Here is a 26,060-nt window from a genome sequence, read left to right on the forward strand (position 1 = left end):
GAGTTACAAAATCTATAATATCATGAGACTGGAAGCATTGATAGCAAAGCTCGGAGCTTGCACAATCAACTCTTCCGGCCGAGGCAGCAATTTGGTATACTGATCAACTGGGCCCACTCTAGAAATTATCCTACCGGAAGCCGAAGTATAGACTAGAGCGAATCCTTCGTTAGATAAAACGGGCGAGATGAGCTGGGCCAGGGATCTTGAAGAACCTACACCTTACCATCTTTACCCTCAAAACCATAAGTGAAACAATTCGACCCGCTATTGATGGTCACGACCATCCTTTGCTTTCCTATGGAATACCTTTCCACGAGGCCGTTACCCGCCACTTGTGAAACACCTTTGAGTGCTCAAGAGTGTACGTGCTTTGTTCTGGCAGCTTAGCCGCACGCACCAATGTGTTTCAGGAGCTGAAGGAAAGCCTAGACGATCAGCTGGTTGGCTATCGCATTGGAATGAAACCCCTTACATACTGGTCTGAAGTAGTCAGCGTTGTAAACGAAGCTAGAGAAGCAAGAACAGATTTGCCTCTGACACTGGGAGCGGATTCTTCGAAGGACGCTGTCAAGGTCTTCGCAGTTGTAATTAAATCCATTTCTAGGTTAGCCACAGGGCTGAACAAGCTTGAGATGATTAATCCCACGACTATACCAGTCGTATCCATTCCTACATCCCTTTAGGCCGGAGAGTGTACAGATTCTGCAGGCGCCAGTAAGGATAGCACGCGAAAGAAGCACCATTTCGGTTCACCGATACAAGGCCCGCAGCTCATGATCTTGAACCCAGATCTATGCACAACCATGCCGCCCTCTGTGTGGTTGAGCACGGGAATGCGAACCGTATATCATTTTGTGGAGGCATTCTGTTCTGTGGGTGGTATGGGTCCATCCACAGAGGAAGCGGCTCTACGCGGCCTGCGTCATCTAATTCTCGGATTATTGGAATACTGAAAAGACAGCAAGAATCGCGAAGTCTCTTTCGTGTGGCACATGAGGCTGCTATGATCACTGAGCGAGGCTGGCGTTCACCCGGATCAGTTTGACCTACTAACAGAGCATAGCTTGTTAGACGAATGCTGCAAGACGAATCCCGTACCCTTGCATTCAAAGAAACAGGTTCTGGAGATATTACAGATGGTAGCTGGCTAGAATGATGGATATCATCTACAATCTGTTTCACTGGCAAGCGACGGAATCATTCTTCACTCCTGGTTACCTTGTAGTTTTCAAAACTCTATACCCCAAAAAATATTCTCACCTATTTTCCTGTTAGTAAACGCATAGAAAGTTCTCTAGATATGACACACTACCTTCTTAATCCCCCTCCCAACAAACATCCTGCCATCTCTCCACTCGTTTCTCAGCACAACCGAGAGCCACCTCCCTTCCTCCTTCCAACCCACCAACAACTCTTTGCCATCCTCCTTAACCTCCTCCAACAATCCCTTTCCCTCATATCTTAAAACGGCCATCAACTCTTTCCCCTCGTACTTCAACATACCCCAAACCTCCAGCCCCTCTTCCTTCAGTACTTCAGCTAACCTCCCTACACTCCTCCTATTTTGTTTCCTCTTCACTTCCTCGCGCTCACGAGGCACCTCCTCATATCTGTGAAATAGAGGGAATCTCTCCATCTGCTCTTCAGCAGGTACCTCCCGAAGCACCTTACCAGCCTCGGGAACTGCTTTGTCAACACTCACATTCACTCCAACGTCTTTCTTCCCCTCGTCCCCCGACTGCTGTACAGTAACTGACTGCTGTACAGGAACCGATTGCTGTACAGGAACCGATTGCGTAACGGGAACCGGCTTCCTCCGAATCAAAAACCCCACCTGTACCTCACCCTTCCCCTTCTTCTCTTGTTCTCCCACAATCTCCTTACCTTTCCCTTCCTCCTCCAAAACATCCTTACCCTTCCCTTCCATCACCCCCTCTCTCCTCACCATCGTCTCCAGCATCTCCTCCAACACCTCCCTAACCCCTCTCTCCTCCTCCTCAAGTCCCAAAATGCCCCTTCCATCCTTATCCTCGCCTGGATACTCCAACAGCGACCCTTCCTTCTCTTCAAATCCCCCCTCTTCATCCTCCCCATCCTCCCTATCTACACCATCCACAACCCCAGCACCACCCTCACCACCTACCAAACTCGCAAAAACACCCCCAGATCGATACGACAAAAGCGGTTCCCCACTCCCATCCCAATCTACAAACAGTGTGCCCCGCGTACCAGGTCGTATGGCGTTGTCTTGCCAGGCAATGTGCTCGTCGATGAGGGATATGAGGTCTGATGAGTTGGTGCGAGCGTGGGTTCGGGGGAGGCGGGGATGGAGGCGGGTGGAGGGGTGGGATGAATGGAGATGTGTGGAGGCGTTTTGTGGGTGGAGATGCGTGGCTGCACACCACGGGTGGGGTTGCGTAGGCTGTATGGGTGTATGGAGAGGCATTGTAGGCTTTGATTAAAAACGGCGATAAAAATGAACAGCGACCAAAAAGGGGGGGGGGGGGTTTAAAATCCGTGTGAGTTAAAGAGTTACGTGTTTCTTCTCATTTCCTTTAAAAAAATATTTGAAAAACAGTTGCGATTTTGAGGTTTTCTTTCCGGGCGAAGATGCAAAGATGCGACGGTGAAGGGGTGGGAAAGGGGGGGGGCACATAGTGGAGAGTGAGTTATAAAGGTGGTACAAGGGCGTTGTGTGAAGTGTTTTGGAAAGACATTGTATGGATACATCGGAGGTGAGATGAAGTTTTTGTATATGCTTGACATTGTGTATAGAGTGAAGTGGAAAAAACGTCACATGACCTGTGAACCAACCAAAATAACCACCCAACAGCTAGAAGAGCGAAAACAACATGGGAAATCAAACCAACGAATCATGACTAGAAGATTAAGTATACATTCATGGGCCAGTACTATATATCCCCACAACGCAATACCAGACCCGAAAAGAGCACGTGACCAGATCCTCCCACACCATCCTCCCGCCAGATGTATTATAACCGCCCCCAATCTCTTTTCCAATCTACCTTTGCAACCTAGTCCCCCCACCCCACCAAGAGAGCCTTTGCGAGACATGCTGATGAACAAGAAATTACACATCAAATTTTGCTACGGGGGAGACGTGTCACACTGCAAGGAAAATGGTATAGACCAAAACAAGAAAAAAAAGCAAACTCCATATTAGGAACGATGAAAACAGTGGGAGGGATATGACGCAAAGCAGAGCAGTGAAGAGAAACCCTGGGTATTACCACGCTCAATCCGTCAACATCATCATCTCCTGTAACTAAAGATGACTAGCGAGGAGAGCAGACAAGCAACGAAATGGATAAACCGTTTAGTTCTTGTCCTTACCGGAAAGCTTGTCCTTGAGCTTGCCGAAGAAAGAGCGGCGCTTCTTCTTCTTGTCGTCAGCAGCAGAGACAATGCTCTGGCTGCCTGGCGTGCCCTTGGGAGACACGTCAGAGTCTTGCCTTGGGCTCTTAGCCGGGGCCTCTGGTGCCAGTTGACCTGAAGGTGCAGAGGTTTCGGCATCTGGCTTGGCGTCTGCTGAAGCCTCAGCGGCAGCGGGCTGTGTTTGCTCAGTCGAAGTGGCTTCCTTAGAGGCAAAGGCGACATCAGTGGTGGAGTCAATAGGCCTTGACTCGGCTGGCTTGGCAGTCTCGGTTTCAGTGACAGTCTGAGGCTCAGCGGAGGACTCGACTGGCTTGGAGTCCACGGCTGCCGAGCTGGGAATTGGCTCGCCATTAGCGTGGGTTGGCTTTACTTCTTGGAGCAGTTCGTTCTCAACAGCCTTCTTCTCACTAACTGCCTCAGCATTGCTAGCAGCCTCGGGGCTGGCATGGGCCTCCTTCTGGCTTTCAGCTACAACAATAGGCACCTCACTAGCGACCGCCTCGGTGTTTGCGCCAGGAGCGGTGGCTGTGGTAGCGGCAGTAATTACAGGCGCAGGCTCACCAGCTTCCTCGGCCTTTGGCAGCTTGCTGAGCAGCTCAGACTCTACAGCCGCCTTTTCTGTGACAGCTTCGCTGTTGGCAGCAGCCTCGGGGCTAGCGTGAGCCTCGTGCTGGCTCTCAGCGACAATCTCAGGGACGTCAGGAGATACAGTCTCGGAGGCAGCGGTAGGAGCAGGCTCTCCAGTTGCGTTGGTCTTGGGGACCTCGCTCAAAAGCTCTTGCTCAACGGCAGACTTCTCTGCAACCACCTCAGGGCTTGAGGCTGCCTCAGGACTGGCGTGTGCGGCTTGTTGGCTCTCAGAGACAACAGCGGGGACTGCAATGGCGGGAGCGGGTTCGCCAGCCTCGGTCGTCTTGGGGACCTCACTGAGAAGCTCTTGCTCAACGGCAGACTTCTCTGCAACAACCTCTGGACTGGCAGCCGCTTCTGGCTCAGCGTGTGCGGTGTTTTGGCTTTCAGCAACGACGCTGGGTACCTCGTCGGCAGTGGTTGTGCTAGGTCCGTTCAAACCAGTGGTCTCGGCAATCTTGTCTTTGGCAGTGTAGACAGCCGCGGCAAAGAGGCCTGCGCCAGCGGTGGCACCAGCAGCCGCGGTAGCGACTGCAGCCTGAGCATGATCACCCAGAGTGGGATCTTGGCTTGTGACAGGTGCCTCAGGTACAGTCTCCTTCAGCTCTTGCTCGACCTCCTTCTTCTCCTGGACGGCTTCAGCATTGGCGGATGCTTCGGGCTCGACGTGAGCCTGCTGTTGGCTCTCGGTCACAGTCTCGGGGACGCCACGAGGCTCCTTGGGAACCTGGCCAGCAAGCTCGGCAGTTGTGCTTGTAGGGGCGACCGATGAAATGGTCACACCAGTGTCTTGCTCAGTCTTAGCATCGACTCCCATCGGCAGGCTGGACTCGGGGATCATGTTGCCAGTGATAGGAGGGATACCAAACATGCCACCCTTGGCATCACGCTCGGCTTGAGGAGTAAAAGCAAGAGGGGGAAGAGCATCGGCCTTTTCGTAGGAAGCGGGGTCGGTCTTGACAGTGCTCTCGATGGTGTTGGAGGTGAGAGTGCTGGGGTCAGGAACAGGTTCGCCAGGTGCAAGGTGAATTGGGTTTCCAATGCCGGCGGTAGCTGGGATGGGGGCAACACCAAGAATCGAGGGCTCTTGCTCGGGTTCCTCGTCATGCTTGACAGTCGACTCTACGGTGTTGTTGGTAAGGGTGCTTGGGTCGGGAACGGGCTCGCCAGGCGCAAGCTTAATGGGGTTGCCGTTAGTCGAGGTAGCAGGAATGGGAGCGACATTGAAGGTCTGGGCCTCGCCTGCGGGTGTCTCTGCGAAAGGTGTCTCGGGGAAGGCACCGGGCAGGGCAGAGCTATCTGCGGCGCTCTTATCGCTCTCCTTGGGCACAGCACCGGCAAGCGCAGCGGTCGTAGACTCGGGTCCGACAGACGACAAGGTGTTGACTGGCACTTCGTCGACAATGTCCTCGGGGTAGAGGACATTGTTGATGATGCCGTGGCCATCGTCCTCTGTGCGGGCGGTCTCATTGGTACACCAGTTGCCGTTCACGACGAACTAGACAAGAGAGGCGTTAGCAAAGTCTGCGCGACAGGCTGCAGGTGGCAGCGGGTTTGGGAGAGCCGGAAGTGGGCGTGCGCACCTTGTACTGGGTGTGAACCTTGGGCAGCTCGACCGTCTTCTTGAAGACGCCATCTTCCAGCTCAAGCTTGACTGTCTTCCTCCAGTCATCGAAGGTGCCAGTCACGTAGACATCATTGGCGGCGTGTTCCCTGGGAGCGCATTAGCGATTAGCTGTGGTCGTAGGCAGGGCGAGGACAAGCGAACCAGGTAAAAGTATATTTGCCCATGTCAGCGCAGCAGAAATAGGCGATTGGAGAAATGCGATTGTGGTAGTCAGGAGAGAGATGGGTCGGAGGGCGCAAAGAGCGGGCAGTTTTGGAGGAGGCTGGTAGGGCAGGATCAGGAGCTCGGTTCGGGTGGAGCTAAAGCAAGCGGCAGCGCGCGCTCGGACGATGTTTGTATGCACGACAGAAATGCTTGCAGCTATGCGGAGGGGACAGACAGGAGGCGGATTAGGAGCGCAGGCGGAGGGCAAGGTGATTATGGCGATAAGGCGCTGTGGGAAGTGAATTGGCGAGGCTGTTCAGTCTGCGCGCGATAGTGCAGTCAAGGTGCAAGACTGGAGACGGCGCGGTCTAGCGGCGTCATTGCTTGGCGGAATGCCGTTGATCGCGCGCAATCTGCAAATGGCACAGGCGGGACGACATGATGGCGAGCAAATGTACAATGACGAAAGCCTGCGTGCGTGTACCTGTGTGGCCAGTTTGATTGCAGCAGCCAGGCTCGACTGTACCCGCCCACGGTTGGCACGGGCAAGTTGTGCAGTGGGCGGCGCAATTCGTGCTTGGGGTCACTGCGCGCGCACCCGCAAAAACGAGAATACATCATGGCCCCTCCCGCTCGCAGCTCGCAGACACTGAACCTTGTCGGGCACGTGACCCTGCACCACGCACCCACCCACCCAAGCGGCCAGAGTGCGTCATCGTCCTGCTAATAACCAACACGTGCATTAATCCATTTCACCGTGGACGAGCAGCATTATGTCCTTTGTGCACATGCACGAATACGAGAGACTCTTTGCACAGACCAAACCACCGTCTTAGTGCACTCACCGCATCGTCTGCGCCATAGCCAGGCTGTGGCTCACCGCCAGTCGTGTGTCAGCCGGCCCGCCCAATGTTTGGTCTGCAAGACGCATGTATCAAAAGGTCTCGAATAAAAGGTGAAACACGGCAAGGCTACTCATCAGAACTGGTGGACTGGTGGGCCGGACAATCATTCTGTCCCTGCGTCTGCGTCTGTCCATAGTTTGCCCGCCCGTATCTTTGCACCCGCTTGGGTGAGAGTCTGGGGGGCGTGTGGTGATGCAGTATGCAAGATAAGGCTCATTTCGGTGGTTTATTGTCCACTCCCTCTGCAGCAGCGCCCAATTACAGGGAAACAACGAGCTGCGTGGCTACGAGCAGCCGGCAAGCATCGCCTTTGCCTTGTTCGCGTTTGGCCTTGGTTGACCATTTGATGCTACCATGTCTGCGAGTGAGCCCTCTCTGCTCTGTACTACTACTATTGTACATGCATACATACTACAACTCTCTCTCTCTCTCTCTCTCCCACGGCCTCTGGGGCATTTGCATCCTCCCCGCCACCGCCGCAAGCTCCCCTGACGCCTAGCGCAAGCTCCAGCCATGGACAGCAAGCGGGAGCTAAAGCACACACGCCTATTGGCATCTGCTCTTTGATCCATGGCAGCACTGCATGGACAAGCACCAGACATTGACTCACGCCTGCCAGACAAGCCGTCGCCTAAATGTCGCCGTGAGCGCCTCAAGCCAGACGAGAGTTTCTAGAGGCCTTCTGGAAGATAATACGCCCCCAGCTCCATTGCCTTGATCCCTACCTATTACTGCTGCTGCTACTGCTACTGTCTAGTAGTTCCCCCCCCCTCTGACTGCCTGCCCACCCACCACCCACTCTGCCCAGCGCGTCATCACTGCGCCCTCACCCCCGGGGGCCTTTGCACCTACAGTACAATTGCTTTCTCTACTAGCCGCCCAGCTTCACCTCCGCCGTCGTCTGCTTCCCCCCGTCTCCTCCTTCCTCCACCCCTTGAACTTCGCATCGCCGCTGCCCTTGGATCCTCGCCGTACTGCCAGCTGCTGCTGCCCCCCTCCCCCCCTCCATTCCTGCACGTCTCGCGACCGACGACCGACGTCAAAGAGCTGCGCTCAACCCCTCACCACCCGCCCACCGCCCTCATGTCCCTCCCTCCCGACTACTCCAACGAAATCTCCACCCTCGACCGCGAAATCCTCAAGCACAAGCCCCACGACATCCTCCAATTCTGTGCCAATTTCTTCAACCGCCGCCTCGAGTCGCAGCGAACAGAGTACCTGCTGTCGCAACAGCACGCCAGCCATCAGGGCCGTGCCGAGAACAGCTTCCCGGGCAACAACCCCTTTAGCACCTCGCCCAGCAGCGGCAGCAGCTTTGCAAAGACGACCATGCACCGCCTCGAGGAAGAAGAGGAGAACGATACCATGACGTCGCCCACAGCCTCGACCTTTGCTGCCGTCGACTTTGCCCGCGTCCGCAACAACGGCAACCTGAGCCCCGTCGGTGAGAGCGCCTTTGGCAACTTTGGTGGCTTTGGCGGCTCCTCCAAGAACAACATCACCCAGATGCCGCCGCTTGTCGGAGAGGGCCAGACCTTCCCCAACAACTACAACACCAACAGGCGCACCTCCGTCTCGGCCGAGTCGCTCAACCCCACCTCAAGTGCCGCCGACAACTTTACCCCGCCCTTTCATCAAAAGACGCCCGACCAGCTGTCGCGTCTCAAGTCGGCAGTCTCTGGCAACTTCCTCTTCTCACATCTCGATGACGACCAATCGTCCATGGTCCTCGGTGCCCTGCACGAGAAGCCGATACCAACAAAGGGCATAAAGGTCATCCAGCAGGGTGATGTCGGAGATTACTTCTACGTTGTCGAAAAGGGCTCATTCGACATCTACGTCAACCAGTCGGGAAAGCTCGAAACGGGCGCCGAAGGTGCTGGCAACAAGGTGGGCACTGTTGGTCCCGGGGGCTCCTTTGGTGAGCTGGCTCTCATGTACAATGCGCCCCGTGCCGCCACAGTTACTTCGACCGAGCCATCAACCCTCTGGGCACTCGACCGCATCACCTTCCGCCGCATTCTCATGGACAGCGCCTTCCAGCGTCGACGCATGTACGAGGGCTTCCTCGAAGAGGTCCCCCTGCTGTCCACCCTGACGCCCTACGAGCGTTCAAAGATTGCCGACGCTCTTGAAACCAAAAAATACCCGCCCGGAACAACCATCATCCAAGAAGGCGATGTTGGCGAGTCGTTCTTCCTGCTCGAGGCTGGAGAGGCAGAGGTCTTCAAGCGCGGCATTGACGGCCCTGTAAATCAATATCAAAAGGGCGACTACTTTGGTGAATTGGCACTGCTCAATGATGCGCCCCGCGCTGCCTCGGTCATCAGCAAGACTGAGGTCAAGGTTGCGACTCTTGGCAAGAACGGCTTCCAGCGATTGCTGGGACCTGTTGAGGGCATCATGAGGCGAAACGACCCTACCAAGTCGGTATCCGAAGGCGACCACGTAGATCCCCTCTCCTAGGCCTCGTAACCGCATCCACCGCGAACCCTGGGACACGAACATGTTAACACCTGGGCAAGGGCCAAAGATCAACGTTATGAAAACACAAGGGAACCTGGGTATCGATATGTGCCTTGATGTGGTGCTCTCTCTCTCTCACTCTTCGGCGTTGTCGCATGTATTCCTACGCTTCCTACTGTCACTAAACATTGTCTACCGTGATGGAAGAGAAAAGGCTTTTGTTTCCACGAGCATAATGGGCTTTAGTTGTGCGCTGCTCTGTTACCTATACTCCATTGCGTATGATAGTCATGACTTAGACTTATGCATCGATACTTTGATTGGGTCGATAGTTTCAAGTTGTGACGTGTCGCAATGTATTTCATATGCTTTTTTTCGATTCTGTCCTTTGTATGCAAGCATCGAATCCTTCAATGCACGAGTGTCCTGCCTGACTCGTATGCCGTGATACGCTCCTGCCGCCGCCAGGAATGAAACATGACCCAAGTTAGTAATTGGATCCCTGTGGCTTGTGCGGCGTGCGTTCTTTTGACCCCACGTTTGTTTTTCCCATCCCTTAACATGTCGAATCTCACTGCGTCATTTGCTATCACACACACACATATAGCTTTGTATACCCCTCCATGTGGCAACAACGATGGTTCAACACCAAGCAATGCCGCCAGGCTATGACGATACGTGCTATCAGATCAGCATGGCCCCGGCAATCTTGATGGGATCGTGACAAGGTATTCGCCTCCAGAAGCAAAGCTACATCGGTTTTTTATGTCGCCAGATTTGGGCATGGATACACATGTATACCATAGTCGTACCCACCCTACCGGTCGATGCAACACATCTGTATGTGTATGCTGACTACGAGACTAGTCAGTCAACGGTTCGCAAGTCTCCATTCACCACGTCTCTTGTGCGTCAAACTTTCAGGTCGCCACGATACATATTTCTTTTGCTCGGCTTGCTAGTTTCAGAAGAGATCAACGCTTGACAAGGAGCCTGCCACCTTTTTGCCTGTTGCTTTCTTCATGCGCAGCCAGTGCAACACTAGCCTGTCGTTTTTCTGGGGAGCATGTTTTTTTCCCTTTCTTGCAGTTCCCGTAACCCGCCAACACAGCCCAACAGCCCTTCCGAGCAAAATATTTTTAGGACAACGACAGTGACTTCGCCGTGTGGCACTTTAACCAAGGAAATGGCACGAAGCTTCAATTTGCTCTTCTAGGTAAACCTTCCGTCATGTCGTCGCATGTATACAGCCACGTTATGTGAGCCCACGTTGTGGCTGATGTAGCAAACTACAAGCTACATGCTAGCCATTGCTGCGACAGAGCCACTCCCTTGTTATACAAAAAGCTCAATTGGTTACCGGGCAATGTAGCCCGACCCATCAGTCTTTGGACTTTCTATAATCTTTCCAGGGAGGCGCCCTACGCGGTTGGCTGCAGACGCTGTGCCCTCAATTTACCATAGGCCAAAGGAGCACTCAAGGCGTTCTTAGGGCTGTTACCGATCCAATAAGGATATACTGATCCATTGCTCACTGCGTGGGCCTGCGGCTTATATGCAGCATCCAGGGTATGCCCGCGCGCTAACACTGAAACAGGTAAATGGGTTGATTGACCACCAGCATGCTGATCTTGGTTCCCACAGCCAACTTACATTCTGGACCTTTGAATTGGAGGAAAAGATGCGGGTAAGACCTGACCAACCCATGCTATGCCAGCCGAGCTCGAACGGGACATGTCGACATACGAGAACTTATCCACAAAGCCATCAGGCTCGAAAGTACAAGTTCCATGAATATGCTTGGCATCATCAAGGACTATGGATGGCGGTCTATACTGTCGCGCTTGGCCCGGTTCTCTCGGTATCGGGCTGCCGATGGTGAGCTGTTATGGCCCAGCCACACACTAGGCTGGGAACGATTCTTCTCCGACATCTTTCGGGTGCGGATCGGGAGGATAGAGGCGCGCATCGGCACGCTTCTCGGGACCGACGGCGGGGTTCACCGTAGCCAATGCCTCAAACAGTACATACTCGGGATATACTGAATGTCATCTGCTCAGTGTATGTGCTGCGCCAGAATTATGAACCGGCGTGCGCGATACATATTCTAAGATGGCGAACCGGAGGAACAGTGTACGCCTTGTATCCTCCTTGCCATGTTGTGAATTGTAATCACCAGTTCGTTTTGAGTTGAGGCCTCCCTTGAACATGCTTTTACTCCAATACCGTAGTGACGCAGCCAACCTGGACCCTGTCAGATGTCCACCGCTATCTTTTCCTTGTGGCTGAGGCTCACAGCACCCAAGAAGGCTAATAGCACGTTGTAGTATCCCAAAGGGTACCTGCATCTCACGTCAATGGTCAATTGTTCCTGCCTTTAAACATTCAGCCCTCTGTCACTTATTGGAAAGGCCCGAAAGACGAAGCATCATCGCCTACTTGTTCGGATTCATCACAGCAACGCACATCTTGGACATCCTCTATCTTTGAACATGGCGTCCAAAGATCCAAAGCCATCAAAAAGACGAACAGGCCGACACCGCCTTCCACCGCTCGCACAGGGTCCTGCACTCCAATTCATCGTTGCAACCCATCCAGACGATTTCCGGGCTACGACAGTCCTGAGAAACGTACGATCACATGTCATGTACAAACACCAAGAGACTCGAGCATCATCGCCTGTGACTCTAGCCAGAAGCCGCGAAGGTAGCAATGGACCAAGTGCTTTGACACGAACCCCGAGCCCGGCCACAACAGACTCCTTTGGAATATTACCTAACACTGCACCTGTGGCTCCTGCATATACTAGAGGCTATGAATCTGCGTTGAGTCTGCATTCTTGTGATGCTTACTCGCCGTCATCTCCAACCGATTCTCTACGAAGTCTGGCTGCGCGAATTCTATCAATGGCAACCCCAACATCTACCCACAGCGCACCTCCAGCCTGTGAGGAGGCTTCAGAGTACCCATTTCCGAGAAGCAACACCTTTCAAAATGAGTCTCTAGGCGATCTGAAGCGCGAGTGGATCCGCAATACCGTTCTGTTTTGCCATGGTGAGTCATTGCACAGAAGCCTGGCTGTTGCTCATTATTACAGATCAAGCATGGATGCGTTATGTTTGCGACAGTCACCTATCATTTCTCAGCCATGTGTATGCTACCTTGGTCTACCATGACATTGACGAAGGCTTGCTGTACGACAGCCGCCTCACCGTATTCGCCAAAACCAAGATTCTCAGACTAATTAGCAGTCGCTTGGATACGGACAACGCTACTATCATCTGCATACTCCATCTCATTATCAGTGAAATCGGGAGTGTCAATGATGGCGTCTTCAGCGTGCACCGCGATGGTCTGGCAACTTGCTTGAGGAGCCATCGAGGCGGGCTGAATCCGGGCGTTGCCAGGTTCATGACACTGTACGAGTCTTGACACTCACGCAAGCTATCAGCTAACCAGGGCAGGATAATGTTGACTTTTACCATTGCAAGAAACCAGCCCGAATCCGCAGAATTCACGCCGTGGTCTCCATCTGAAACACTGTCCGAAAATGGTATCCTAATCTCGCCACTTTCGCCTCCTATCACACATGCCTCACAATTGTACCGTGTTTGTTCCGTGGGAACAGCTGGAATCATCATGGAGATCCAAAATTTTACAGACATATTTCTTGCACGATGGAATCATACCGGTGACGGACACACAATTTCAAGTGGGCAATTAGCCAACTGCGACTTGCAGCTCCAGTCCATCTACTCACGCCTTCTCTTACTGCCGTCTACCGAGAGCGACATCACCCCGGATTGGATTTACGAGAGCTGCCGCATCGCAGCCTTAATCTATTGTCGATCAATGGTCCATGGAATAAGCCTCGCAGAATCTGCAGGCATTGTCTATCCAGCCACTGCCAGATCCGACACGAAGAGTGCCACACTGTTATTAGCTCTCCACGAGACGCTTGAGAGAACAAACAAACAGAATTGCTGGGGCCATGACCTAGCGGGTGTCTTTTTATGGGTAACCCTCATAGGCGCCTCGGCATCATGGGCTTCTGCGCGTCTTGAATCAATAGACGATTCGCAGAAAGCTATTTGGGCAGCAAAATGCTTCTCACTACATGCAGTGAGGGCTGCATTATCGGTATCTTCTGATAATATTGATAGCACAATCCATGCCTTGCGCGTGTTTTTGCAAGTCCGACACTGGGTTGCGGTCAAGGCTGGGTCCCCTGCTTTGGCCAGATAGGCAGTTACTTCTACCCAACACTTGTCTTTTTTATTTCGGCCGTTTCATCATTTACTATACTCGCAACCTATGGCCATTTTCGTTTGAGATTCAATCTCTGGAAGCTTGATGTCTTTATCGTTAGGGTTGATCTGGTACTCAGCTCCTATCATTATATCTCTCTATTTCATTGCATCTAAAAAAGGACAATGGCCAAATTCTCATTCTCAAGCCCTGCAGTTTTATTACTCTTTACTCTACTTTCTATTCGTCCAAAAAGCTATTTTCTAGCTTCGCAAGCCACAAATACTATAAAACATAATTTCATGCTGGTCATGTAAAAGTCAGACTTTTCTCTCTCAGACTCTAATTCGACTGTTCATCACATCGCCTTCACCAATACCGGTTTTCCAGTCGCCACACCATACGCTCTCTACCCTAGACAGCTGACGCAACCAGGCCTCCCATCCTCGCCCCCAAGGTATAGTAGGCAAAAAATGGGCTGAACCTGCGAGCAGGGATACCGCTTACTTTTCTCCGTAACACAGGTCATCATTTCAAACTGCCGCGGGCGAGGAAAAAAGTACCGAGCCCGACTTATCTCTCTATCTCTTTCTCTTTTTCGTACACCCAAATTGTACTATTCACCTAATTCCACGATCGACCAAGCAATCCACAAAACACCCTAACTAAGGAGAGCACCCACCTATTCACTTCGGCGCCAAAAAAACCCCCCCATCACATCCTCATAACCCCCATGCATGCCTGCATACACAACTAACCAGAACCCAGCCACCCCCACACCCCGTCATTATCTGACATCCCACCCCGTTACACCACCCCCATCTCACCCTCCCTCTTCCCTTTCTTCCTTAAACACACCACACACCCAAAACACCCAACCACCCCTTCCTTACATTGCACGACATAACAACCCCACAACCCCCAAAGCCGCGTACCACCAAAAGCCGCGTAACCTCCCACCCCCCCTTCTTACCCGTCTTCGTCTCCATCTCCATCTCCGTCTCCGTCAAAACACCATCGACGTCCAACACCGCTCCACCCCCCCCCCCCCGAAGAACTTTGGAAGCAGGGTCCTGCACATGTTCGCAGGGGCCGTTTACCCGTTTTCTCGCCCCCCCTCGGAAGAGTCTAGTCTAGTTTAGTCTTGTCTGGACAGGGATTATGCGTGTGTGCGGGTGTGTAGGGCTGAGGAATTTTTAGGCTCCGCGGAGCAGAAGAGGTGGTTGTGTCACTTTTGGTGTTGCTTTTTCTGGGGGGCGCAGGGGAGGGAAGGGATGGTATTATGGTGGGTCTGGTGGTTGTGGGGAGGGGGGTTTGACGGATGATGGGTGGCTGGGTGGGTTGAGCTGGGGTTGTTGCTGGCTTGTTTCCTTGTGGTAAACCTTTTTTCTTGTGTACGATTATGGCTATTGTTAGTTTTTGTTGGGCTTTGTGCTGAAGATGTAGAACAGAGGATGTATGTTTTGGTTTCAAACATTTTTTTTTGGTATCATGGTTTGCAGGGGGTTTGGTGGTTCCGGGAGACATCTTTTCTTTATCTTGAGCGGCTGGATGGGATGAGATTATTTGATGTATCTCATTCCCTGGATTTGATTGATGATTAGTTAGGAGGAATCATTGGGTTGCCGGCATGGAGGAACTTGGGTCAAGGTTTTCGGTACGGTCACGTGGATGATGAGCAAGGGGTTTGAAGAATGTGTTGGATTCAGTATTTTTATGACCTTGTTACTCATCAAGACAATTGGCCTTCCTTTCTTTCGTGAAGTAATTGGCGCAGATTCTAGAAGGGTATCCTTAGTATCCTTTTGCTAATCCGTCTATGCTGGTATGTTCATTGCTTACCTCGAGGGAAGAGCCATTTGACAATAGAGTGGTGGCGAGCAGCTTCTTGCGATCTTGGACTTTGAGAATGTGCTATTGATGAATATGTCAGCCTATAGCAATGAAAAGTAGCTGTTCGCTTTCAAATACCTCTTCAAACGAGTCTTCCATGACATAGCGTATGGTTGTCACAGGACGGGTCTGCCCTAATCGATGGATTCGAGCAAGTGCTTGATCTTCGAGAGATGGATTCCATTGCGGCTCGAGAAGGTGTGCCCTCGAAGCGGCTGTTAGGTCCAAACTGAGATGGTTATTAGAAAACCGAATGATTTAGTGGATATTGTCTACATGAACATACCCACATGCACCACAACCAATCGTGACTAGTATGACGCGTATCCTAGGATTGCGATGGAGCTGCTGTATGGCATTGCTGCGGTTCTTCAGCTGCACTTTGCCGTCGATTCGGACTGATTCAATAATATGGTTTGGGTCACACCGAAGCGCCCTCTCCACCATATCGAGACTTGATGTCCACGACGAGAACACAACACTAATAGTGGGTCAGCTTGAGATATGCCATAGCTCCTGATCGGCTTACTGTTTTTCGTTTGGACAAGACTTAATCTGCGATACAAGTGTCCATACTTTACTTGAAATATCGTTGCTGTGGTCCCACTCCATTGATGAGGGAGAAAGATCGCCAACTGGTGTAAGTCTAGGGGTAGGCAAGAAGGATGCCAATGGACGAATTTGACAGGGTTGCAGTTGCTTTATATACTCGCATGGATCAGGTGATTGGTATCGGAGTAGTGCAGAGCAATCAGCGCAGTAAAATATGCTGCAAGCTGAAAGATAAACCTGTGGTCGTGTAGCATCCCGGAGTCCATCCCCAGACGCGGGTGCTTCAACTGGCTGTAAGCACTGTGCGCATAGTTCTCCACCCATGGAATATCGCGCGTTCATCAAAGCCGTTCTCTCATCGATACTGCCCGATTGTGGCAAGTGACGAGATTGTGACGGAGTAGAAATTCCCAGGTTGCAAACAAGACGAAGTTTGTTGATTTGTTGTATAGCAGTCATCCAGGGTACGTTGGTTTGGCAGCCACTTTCTGTGGCACGATCTAGTATATTAATGACGGGTTGCTTGATTTGGTGGTAATATTTCTCTTCCTCATGACTAAACGGCACACGGATCAGTTTGTCATCTCTGATGGGTAGATCCAAGATAGCTTTTGTTTGGCGTATCATGATGCACGAGAGTAACTTTTTAAAAGCCTCAGCGGCTTCCTCGGCGGGCTTGACGCGCCATAAGTTCGTGACATCGTCGTCGAAAACTCCTGGGTCGTCGTATGGGGAGAAGTGAAGAAATTTGAACAGGCCATAGAAGTCGAGCAGGCTATTCTGAATCGGGGTTCCCGATACTGCCCATCTAGAAGTTGCCTGCAGTACGGTTATTGCTTGCGCAGTCGAGGTATTGTGGTTGCGTATAGTGTGCGCTAAAGAAAACACCAATTAGTATTGGGCTGCAAGCTGTGGCGTTCTTTCGAATCTACCTTCGTCGAGGATAATGCGTCTCCAATGGTGAGAGAACAAAGAGCTGCTACCTTGAGCACAATTACGATGCTCTCTCTCAATTGTCTGATAAGTGGTAAAAACTATGTCTAATTGACCAGTTAAGAGTCGGCGTCAGAATTGCTTGCAGTTTCTGAATCAATGAATCGTACCGGGCAGTACTTCCTTGCTCTTCGAGTTAAATCTCTGTTTTCCATGGTGCATGAACCATGTCAATCTGCCGTCGTGCACATGACTATGTAACATGATCAGCAAGCGCAATCCTTCTTGTAGTCGTCACAACATACCTTCTCAACTGCGATTCCCAGACACTGAACACTGCAAAATGGTTGAGCATATATAAAAGCCGTAATATGTACACTCACTTACAGCTCAGCGGCACTACTATAAGAGTTGAGCTTATGGAAGCGCCGTATATAGGGTGGCCTGTGAATGACTTATCGTTCAAAGTGCTATCTTGGTCCGCAGCAACCAAAGCAATCATGCTTAGCGTCTTCCCAAGACCCATCTCATCAGCAACCAATCCACCGCGCCACATAGGGCCTGGAGCAAATTGTGCCTCATCTGTCATGGTGTTCACGAAACTATTGTACGTCAAGTTTTAGCGTTGAAACTTGGAGGGATATCTCAGCAATACACACATAGACTTCCCTTCACTCCATTTCCGCAACCATATACCGAAACCATCCTCGTTCGGATGCAACCCTTGTTCGCGCCTCAAGAAGAAAGTCAAAGCTTGTCTCTGATGTCTGTGACTCCATTATGAACATGCTCGCTCGTCTCAAGGCGGATTACTTACGATTTCAATTCAGTGCGCAGAGCTACTAGGGTAGTTGATAACTCGAGATCATTGGTAGTCTCGAAGCCAGATAAAACATCAAGAGAAGCTCTTGAGTAATCGTGAATATGTGGCTACTGAGGCTGCAGTAGCTCAAACGTCATTGGTGGTTGTTCGTGAAGGCTGAATATACATTGAGGGTTCATGTATGGGACATTGCGATCACAACCAACAGGATCATCCAAGTAGCAGCCAGCCTGGGTCATAAAATCGCCAACGTCATTGAGGCGGCATCTTGGCCCATATATAATGACTCTAAGAAATTTTGAAGCATTTTTGGCTGACTTCCTCTCGGCTGCGGGAGTGATTGGAGTTGACGAGAGTAGAAATTGTAGGATGAGGTCGTCGTCGTCAACCAGCCTCAGTAGCAACTCGCCCGCAAAGTCGTCTAGTCGTCCGATGGGCGCATCGGCAACTCCACACATAAGTGTGCGAGGAGGTTCAAAGTGTATCGGGTGTTGGGTCGAGACATTGGAGGTGAGGTGGTGCAGGGGAACGTTTACTGTCAAATCCGATATCTAGACAAAATGTAAGATAGCGACGAAGCTAAGTTGAAGGCGACAAACCATGCCATAGCAAATCAAGGTGATTTCGTATACCTCCTCTACAGCAGCGCAAATAGGGGATGGTGCTGGTGTTGTGTTTGCTGAGTGTGCATACTCGGATCCATTGCAGAGGTGCTCAATTGCGATGCGTCCTGTAACTATGAGGGGTACCTACCTAGTAGGTATTTAGGCGCCGCCGTTTCGCAGCCGGGGGAGCGACATCATCGACGACGATACCAGGAAGACAAGACAGCATGCTGTCGGCCGACTACGAGTGCAAAAAGCGATGTCTTGCGAGTCGTCATGGTAGAGGTCTGAGAGCTGCGGGAGCTGGCCTGTATCTAGTGTAGTAGCTGCGTAGATGCATTAACACAACCACCGGGGCTGAGCATGACTGCGACCTGCAAGGCTACTCTACAGATGCCCCGCCAGCTTCGAGTGTGCTGCTCGCCACCTTTACTCAACTCCTCCTCGAACCCTTATATTGTTTGTGTTGAAGAAGTAAGCAGTCTATCCCGGGCTTCATCGCACATCAACGGCTTGTTCGCACGGCCCGATGGCGGCTCCTTCGGCCCAGGCCACCGTTACGCTACAAGATGCCTTCGAGCGGTTTGCGTCCACTGTTACGCCAGAAGACAGGCGAATTTTCCATAACACTCAGCTCAAAGATGTTCAGGAAGAAGTCATGCGTATCGAGCGGCAGCTCCGTGCTCGTCGCATGCAGAAGAATATGGCTCGGCTTGACCCATTCCTACAAGGGATGGAGCATTACTCCAAGGTCGTTGAGGTGCTGTGCAATGGCACACCTTATCTTGCCTGGATCTGGGCGCCAGTTAAACTCATGCTCACTGTAGGATGAGTCTCAGGTCTTCGTTCAGTTCATATTGCTTATTGTACATCAACAGATCGCGGTCGATTCCATTAGTGCTTTCGAAAAGTTGATAGAAGCATACGGCAAGATCGCCGACATGCTTCCTCGCCTTGACCGACTCAATCATGCGCTTGCCGACGACCACAACTTTCAGAATGTCTTGGCTTTGGTCTACTCCGATATTGTAGAATTTCATCGGCGAGCTTACAAGTTTGTGCGAAGAAAATGTAGGTTTTCCGGTTATTCCACATTGTGCTGTGTTAATGACTTGCAGCATGGGCTATCTTCTTTAGCTCAATGTGGGATGGGTTTGAATCCCGATTCAACGGGATATTGAAAAACTTAGCATACCATGGAGGACTGGTTGAGAAAGAAGCTGCTGCGGCGGAAATCTCTGAAGCTGTTCGACGTAGCAAGGCTGACGACGAGAAGTGGGAGCAGCAAGAGCGTGAATGGAACGCTGTGAGTATACACCAACTCTATGGATGTATGAGAGACACGGGCTGATTTAGCACGCCAACTCCAGGCCAAAATCCAGAAAGTCCTAGCTTGGTTTGGAACAAATGAAACACTCCAAGCTGACATACTCGAACGGTATATGGGAGATTACTTACCGGGAAGCTGCGAGTGGTTTGTACAGCACAAAGAAACCCAACTATGGCTGGGAGATAGCGCAAAGAATCCTCTACTATGGCTTTGCGGGAAGCCGGGAGCAGGTATGTTCATACGATCATCACTGCTAATCACTTGTATAACTATTTGAAGGAAAATTCATGATATGCTCTAGTGTTGTGCAACATGCAGAGGCAAATGCAGTTCACGTTTTCTACTACTTTTGTATTTTCTTTGGAAGCCATTCCGATAGTCCAAGCCGGCTGCTGCGATCCATCATCTCGCAGGTCATCCAGAAGCATCAGGATCTTGCAATCTACGTTCATGACGTCTACTTCACTTCCCACCCAATGCCAACAAAGAAGGCATTACTGGATCTTCTCCCTGAACTTCTCCAAGGGTTGGGCTCTGTGAGACTTGTTATAGATGGTGTTGACGAATGGATTTCACGAGATCAAAAAGAGCTTCTCAAAGATCTTGTCGAACTGGTATCTCCTGCTCATTCTACTCACAGCTGCAAGATTATGATTGTCAGCCGAGAGACGATGGATATTTCACGATCTTTGCGCAAAAAGGAAAAAATGGTAACAAAAATCTCTCTCAGTAACACCAACGAAAGCTTTGCGGTTACCCGCGCGATTGCCAATTTCGTTGACAGCAAGCTTTCTGATCTTCCTGATCATTTCGATGAGCTCGATCCCGATGCATCTATCCTAGTTCATGTCAAAGAAACTCTACGTAAGAAGTCGCATGGTAATTCCTGCCTAGTCTGCTAATTAACGTCTTACCTTCTAACACTTGCACAGGTATGTTCCTGTGGGTAAGCCCCGTACTGAAATCACTTGATACGGTTTACAGCCCCGAAGAGCTGCGTAAAATCGTTGATGATCTTCCCTCTGATCTCGAAAATCTCTTTGATCAAATTTTCATTCGTCTCTGCGGCGCTCCAGGTGCGCGTAATTACGGAGGCGTGCCAGGTGTCATGAGCTGGATATGCTTTGCCTGGAGGCCTTTGCATAAGTCAGAGCTACTGCACGCACTGTCGATTTTTCCATACAACTCCAGCTCTCAAGTCCAGAGTATCCCTGTCGCTTCTATACTTGATCACTGCAAACCGTTCATAGAAGAACTGCCGGACTCGACGATAGTACCAGTTCACTTTTCGGTAAAAGAGTGAGTTTCTCGATGAGTTGAATGCATAGTGTCTAACGCTCAAAAGGTACTTCATTAGATCTCAAACACCGCATATTGTCCTAGCAATCAGCGCCGCCGTAGATATTTCATCTGCTTGCGCCATTATCATTACCCGCGGTCTCAATCTCTTGCGGTTTGAAAGCAACTCACTTGAACACCTTGCTCAAGTAGCGAGTGGTAACTACAGGCTTCTACCGTACGCGATAGAGTTTTGGATCGGACATTGTTCGCAATATGCATCGGGGAGAGGCAGACTCGGTATGGAACAGCAATTTCAGGATCTTCTGACACAAATGCATGAGACACATCAGAACTGCTGGCATGCACTTGGGCGTACAGTAAATCAGGTTGAGGCGAGGGACAAAACCAACGATAGCAACCCGGATGAGCGACTCCAGCTTTTTTCTGGCATGGAGATCTATCAATTGATGGCAGATATACTACATACCAGACTATTAGCCAGTAAACTAGATGGCGATAGCAGCTCATGTAAGTCCAGACCCAGTACAGTACCCCATCACGAAGCTGCCCATCAGCTCACAATGCAATTCTCAGACATCGAGACGTACTTCATCAATAACGACCAAACGCTCTTTAGTCAGCTTTCTCAAAAATACGAAAGTGCAATCGTGCATCTTTTGGCGCAACATGAAGTTGAAGGCATCTCGCCGGCCCTGCTCCGGGCATTCCAAGAGTCATATGCTTCAACCGCCTTTTTTTGCCGCTTTCCACATTGTGATAGGCTTTCCCTGGGCTTTCCTACTACAAAACTCCGGTACGAACATGAGGCTATCCATATTCAACGCGTGTATTGCCAGACGGCATCCTGTCAGTATAGCCGTATCGGATTTGCAAAGAGAACCGCACTTAATGCGCACACGCGCAAACATAATGGTAAGCCCAGTATCCAGCTCATACCTACGAAAGTACGCAATTCAAAGTTGAAGTCGATAAATAGCGAAGAGACATTCACTCCGACTTTATTCGATCGGGTTTTTTCAGAAAATAGACTTTTGGGGCAGTTTCCTGAACCTCGGCAGCGACAGCAATTCGTGGAACCGCGATTTTCATCTCAGCCAGGTAAATATAACGACGGGTCGCCATTCAACAGTATTCGAGACTTTCAAGACGTTGATATATATCACTAGCAGCTGACCCTACAACAAACTCAACAGAGGTTTTATGAATCTCAACGACAACAACAACTACTACTACAACAACATAAACAACAAAACGAACAACGACGTCAACAACTTGAACAGCGACAGCAAGAAAGAAAGAAGGCAATCCAAAACATGGCGATAAGCTTGATGCGAACTTGCTCAAAAGAAACTCACCAGAAGTTCAAAAACGATGTTCTGAGTTGGCCTGAAGCTCAGAAACAGCAACTCTTAGATCAAGGCGTTGATCCTATCTTTTACCGCTTCCAAAAACATGCCAGAGTGCTCTACTATAAGGGCAGCGTTGATGGAATGACGGAAGGAGTAGATGCAAGCATATCGAAAGAGTTGCCACAGGACCTCTCTGGAGAAGATGAAGTAGTTCTAGGCAGGGATCTGCTCAGCCTGCCCGATATCAACATTGACGGAGAAGAACATTCCTTCTATAAAGAAGATCTTGAGTATGATTGGGCTAATTTTGACACCATTATACGAGGAGGTTCACAGGATTTCCACGCTCCAAATGAAGCCGCATGTGATCAGGTGCAGGACGGCTCTGAAAAGTCTCAGCCTTCCCATCTTCTCAGAGAACAGTCGCCTGACTCGTCCGATTATTATCTAAAAAGACAGCCTCATCAATCAGTCGACTTGGACGAGAATGCGAACCCCAGCTCAAGTCATGATCCTCGTACTTTGTCTCGTTCAAATACCCCATTGCTTAATTTTGACGATGTTGATTTCTTCGACTCCTCACAATGGGACCGCAGAATCCCTCAGTCTACATTGGTACAGGATGGGGAATTAACACATCTCGGGAAGCACTCATTCGATAGCACCTCCCTTCCCTGGCCCAAAGACTATTCACCTCATCCATTGGATCAGGGCCCATCCTCTATGCTCGACCTCTCTTCGTATTCCCAGCTCGGATCAGTTCATACAAAACTGCCCCCTATTTCTGAAATGCAAGATTATAAATCACCCTCGGCTACCGCGGTCTCAACATCTACGACCAAAGGTGGTTCAACAAGCAATCGCTCTCTGGAACCATCTCCAAGCATACGTTTATATAGGTTGGGTCAGTAAAACGTCTTGAGATCAGGATCAGGTCAAGTCTTCGCGGCCGATAATGAAGGACCTTAGAGTCATACAGTCGGGGGGAAGAGATGATAGGATAATCCGATGAAAATGCAATGCGTGGTCGATTACCATTTCAGCATTCTTCATCACGGGCTTCTCAGTGTTTGGGTTTGAGTAAGGTTTCAATTTTCGAAAAAGAGCTGACGGGAGATTCTTCGCACTAGTAGTCTTCCTCATGGGATACACATATAGGAAGGTTGCAGGAATGATACTTGCAATATCGAGGCGGTAGTTTAATTGCACCAATGCCCTAAAGCTGGAAGTCTAATATATCCTTTTGTCGAGAACCACGCCTTTCTTGTAGTAAAGGCTCAATAGAGAAACGATAGCGATATTCAGACTCATGCTAATACTGCACCTTACCAAGTTATTGAATCGTCTTACCGAAGATACGAAAAATGTCAAAAAGTACGTGGATTCTATGCGATGTGAATATATATAGTCTAAAGGAATTTACAACGAAGAAGACCAATAGTACACAAAAGCACACTGGTGAATTACATTAAAGACGCAAGACCGCTCAACACTCTTATAAGGGAAGCGCCGAATCGAGGGCACCCCAAAGCTGATACAAATCGGTAAACACCAACGTATTCCATGCATTTTCATCCAGATACTCCCTTGTATTCAACGTTATCGCCCAATCCAGTTTGGCCATACTATACGCCAATGCGCGCGCACCCGCGACCGTACCGTCACGGTACATAAATAGCTGTCGGGGACCGAGTCCGTACGCCGCATGCTTGCCAATGAACCGCGATACCGTATCCGCGGAAGCCTTTAGCGCAAACGAAGAGACCGCCGCTTCCTTGACTGCGCCATCGCCGCCATAGACATTGGCTACTCTCTTTTCCGACAGTGGCGTCAAAGCGGAAATGCTGGTAAACTTTGTTTCCTGAACAATGCGATCGTTGGTGTGGTCTGCCCCGGGTGTAGTGTACATTTCCACGTCGAGACCCTTAAGGACGTTTTTCTCAAGGTAGGACATGTATGTCTCGCCGGTTTTGTTGGCAATTAGGTAGCCGAGGAGCAGGGTTCCGTAGTTTGAGTACACACTTCTCGTGCCGGGTTCGAAGTCGAGCGGTTTGGCAAGGACGTACTCGATGAGTTGACGTAGTGTGGCGGGAGTAGATTGGTTGAGCGACTGAGCGACGGTCGTGAATATGAAGCCAATGTCGGGTGACATTCCACGGTCGAATCCACCCGTATGGTCGAGCAGGTGTTGTATGGTGATGTTTAGCGAGCGAGGGTCTGCGGGCTTAGTATAGCCAAGGAGCGGGTAGATGTGATCTGTAAGGTTGACCACGCCAGTGGAGACGAGGTGGTCCACTGCCGCGTATGTGAATGCTTTAGAAACACTTCCGAGAAGGAACTTGTCGGATGGTTCGACAATGGCGCGGTTGCTCTCGGCCCATGTGTAGGCGCGCGAAGCGATGACAGTTCCGTTGATTGAGGCGGAGACTTGGGCTTGTCGGACACTGTTACGCTTCATAAACTTTTGAAGTATTTCATCCAAATCTCTCTTCACTCTAGCATTGTCCGGGAAGCCAGTGATATCGCCTACAGCGTGCCAATTGCGTTCCAGCGGGGTGGCTTGCTCGGTAAAAATCACAACGTATTGTGTCTCTGTGGATCCTGCACCGGAGATGTGAATAGGATGCATGTTATTCGCCTTTTGAGCGGTAATCTCTGATTGCAACTGCGATGCGGTGAGGTCGGTACGGACGGTCCAATTTCCAACACTCGTATCATCAAAAATAGATGCAAGGAGCTTGTCTTCCGAGCTGTCGATGAAGACCGGTCTCCAGAATCTTTTGGTAGTCTCAGCGGGTTCTATCGTCTTGTAATCCTGCGAAGAGCTAGTCGGGAACCACACAGTCTGTTGATGGTTGTCTGTGTCCTCGTGTCCGAGGACACAGTATTGGCGTTCGGTTGGAGTGCCGTACAAGCTCACACCTGTAATCACTATCGGGGCATCCCCTGTCGCATTCAAGTACGCATAAGGGCTGCTCGTGCCACATATCTGAGTCCAGTTGCGAATCGAGGGTATTTTCTCCATCACACCTGCAAACACAGCATTGGAGGCGGGCCCGGTGGCAGAGACTTGCGTCGAAACGTAGCCACTGGCTTTCCACTGATCGAGCCAAGCATCATAGGTGGTTTTATTGGCACCTACAATTGTCTCGTAGGGATTGCCATCTTGCTTTATCCAGATGCCGGCGTATTTTGCATCGGTAGGCGTGCCATGGATATTTAGGGAAGTTGGTCGGTAACCCTCGGCCTTCAGTTTTGCAATTCTGGTCTCTACTTCTTTGCCATTGATGTCGAAGAACACGTTCTGTTCAACCGTCGCATCGCGCTTCGAGCTTGGCAAATTCTGGTTAGTGGTGGGAGACGATGCAACGAGCGTTGCTAGCGAAAGACAACTTGCTAAAGTTGAAAATAATGAGCGTGAAGTATACATTATGAAGGTTGATAGTATCAGAACTAAAGCAGTACCATCGTCTTTAATATGGCATTCAGGGATGGAACGATGGTACTCCACCGCATTATTAGTTCGTCGCAAATTCCTATGCACGGACAAATATCGAGATTAAGATGCAAGCTACAAGGTTCTTGAGTCCGTTCTATCCCGGCGCGGCAGGGCCACTTAGCGTAGTGCTTAACCAATTGACTAGCTAGAATGTTCGTATATAAAATTGGAAGAAGCCATAGCTCTTCCCGAAACATCTTTTTAGTGCTAAGAAAAGACTAACGTACCTCACGGCTTGGCCGGACACACGGCTTGGCCGGACACTTTTGCCAAGCCCCCACCAAAACTACTACTACCTACAAATGTCGCAACAACAACAATATTTAGAGCCTCCTAGCGAGTGCCAGATACAGCT

General features: G+C 50.5%; 9 protein-coding genes across 9 annotated transcripts; 4 read left to right on the plus strand and 5 right to left on the minus strand.

Moving 5' to 3' along the window:
• Window positions 1-767: 767 nt before the first annotated feature.
• Window positions 768-956, plus strand: COCCADRAFT_88733 (uncharacterized protein; the record flags this gene model as incomplete). Its single annotated transcript, XM_007711320.1, has 1 exon — window positions 768-956. A coding segment is annotated over one exon (189 nt), but the record flags the coding sequence as incomplete, so codon positions are not given.
• Window positions 957-1,239: 283 nt separating this feature from the next.
• Window positions 1,240-2,449, minus strand: COCCADRAFT_23987 (uncharacterized protein; the record flags this gene model as incomplete). The annotated part of the gene is made up of 2 exons (XM_007711278.1): window positions 1,240-1,263; window positions 1,313-2,449. The coding sequence occupies 2 exons, from the start codon at window positions 2,447-2,449 to the stop codon at window positions 1,240-1,242; spliced, it is 1,161 nt and encodes a 386-aa protein (XP_007709468.1).
• An 891-nt stretch (window positions 2,450-3,340) lies between these two features.
• Window positions 3,341-5,820, minus strand: COCCADRAFT_34395 (carbohydrate-binding module family 48 protein; the record flags this gene model as incomplete). The annotated part of the gene is made up of 4 exons (XM_007711294.1): window positions 3,341-4,087; window positions 4,265-5,527; window positions 5,613-5,742; window positions 5,798-5,820. The coding sequence occupies 4 exons, from the start codon at window positions 5,818-5,820 to the stop codon at window positions 3,341-3,343; spliced, it is 2,163 nt and encodes a 720-aa protein (XP_007709484.1).
• A 1,968-nt stretch (window positions 5,821-7,788) lies between these two features.
• On the plus strand, window positions 7,789-9,171 carry COCCADRAFT_88697 (uncharacterized protein; the record flags this gene model as incomplete). The annotated part of the gene is made up of 1 exon (XM_007711321.1): window positions 7,789-9,171. One exon carries the CDS (start codon window positions 7,789-7,791, stop codon window positions 9,169-9,171), a length of 1,383 nt encoding a protein of 460 aa, XP_007709511.1.
• Window positions 9,172-10,592: 1,421 nt separating this feature from the next.
• Window positions 10,593-11,329, minus strand: COCCADRAFT_23990 (uncharacterized protein; the record flags this gene model as incomplete). Its single annotated transcript, XM_007711279.1, has 5 exons — window positions 10,593-10,753; window positions 10,825-10,865; window positions 10,918-11,040; window positions 11,077-11,212; window positions 11,293-11,329. The coding sequence occupies 5 exons, from the start codon at window positions 11,327-11,329 to the stop codon at window positions 10,593-10,595; spliced, it is 498 nt and encodes a 165-aa protein (XP_007709469.1).
• A 334-nt stretch (window positions 11,330-11,663) lies between these two features.
• On the plus strand, window positions 11,664-13,416 carry COCCADRAFT_88706 (uncharacterized protein; the record flags this gene model as incomplete). The annotated part of the gene is made up of 3 exons (XM_007711322.1): window positions 11,664-12,225; window positions 12,269-12,590; window positions 12,636-13,416. The coding sequence occupies 3 exons, from the start codon at window positions 11,664-11,666 to the stop codon at window positions 13,414-13,416; spliced, it is 1,665 nt and encodes a 554-aa protein (XP_007709512.1).
• Window positions 13,417-15,151: 1,735 nt separating this feature from the next.
• Window positions 15,152-18,078, minus strand: COCCADRAFT_23992 (uncharacterized protein; the record flags this gene model as incomplete). Its single annotated transcript, XM_007711280.1, has 11 exons — window positions 15,152-15,199; window positions 15,262-15,333; window positions 15,391-15,541; window positions 15,599-15,793; window positions 15,842-16,739; window positions 16,797-16,904; window positions 16,968-17,050; window positions 17,103-17,133; window positions 17,185-17,399; window positions 17,615-17,636; window positions 17,787-18,078. 11 exons carry the CDS (start codon window positions 18,076-18,078, stop codon window positions 15,152-15,154), a joined length of 2,115 nt encoding a protein of 704 aa, XP_007709470.1.
• Window positions 18,079-18,754: 676 nt separating this feature from the next.
• Window positions 18,755-23,118, plus strand: COCCADRAFT_23993 (uncharacterized protein; the record flags this gene model as incomplete). Its single annotated transcript, XM_007711281.1, has 9 exons — window positions 18,755-19,048; window positions 19,104-19,296; window positions 19,344-19,531; window positions 19,596-19,785; window positions 19,835-20,419; window positions 20,488-20,854; window positions 20,901-21,769; window positions 21,885-21,955; window positions 22,051-23,118. 9 exons carry the CDS (start codon window positions 18,755-18,757, stop codon window positions 23,116-23,118), a joined length of 3,825 nt encoding a protein of 1,274 aa, XP_007709471.1.
• Window positions 23,119-23,701: 583 nt separating this feature from the next.
• Window positions 23,702-25,636, minus strand: COCCADRAFT_88813 (uncharacterized protein; the record flags this gene model as incomplete). The annotated part of the gene is made up of 1 exon (XM_007711323.1): window positions 23,702-25,636. One exon carries the CDS (start codon window positions 25,634-25,636, stop codon window positions 23,702-23,704), a length of 1,935 nt encoding a protein of 644 aa, XP_007709513.1.
• Window positions 25,637-26,060: the final 424 nt, after the last annotated feature.

The sequence above is a fragment of the Bipolaris zeicola genome (genome assembly GCF_000523435.1).
Source record: "Bipolaris zeicola 26-R-13 unplaced genomic scaffold scaffold_27, whole genome shotgun sequence".
In the NCBI taxonomy this organism is placed as follows: domain Eukaryota; kingdom Fungi; phylum Ascomycota; class Dothideomycetes; order Pleosporales; family Pleosporaceae; genus Bipolaris; species Bipolaris zeicola.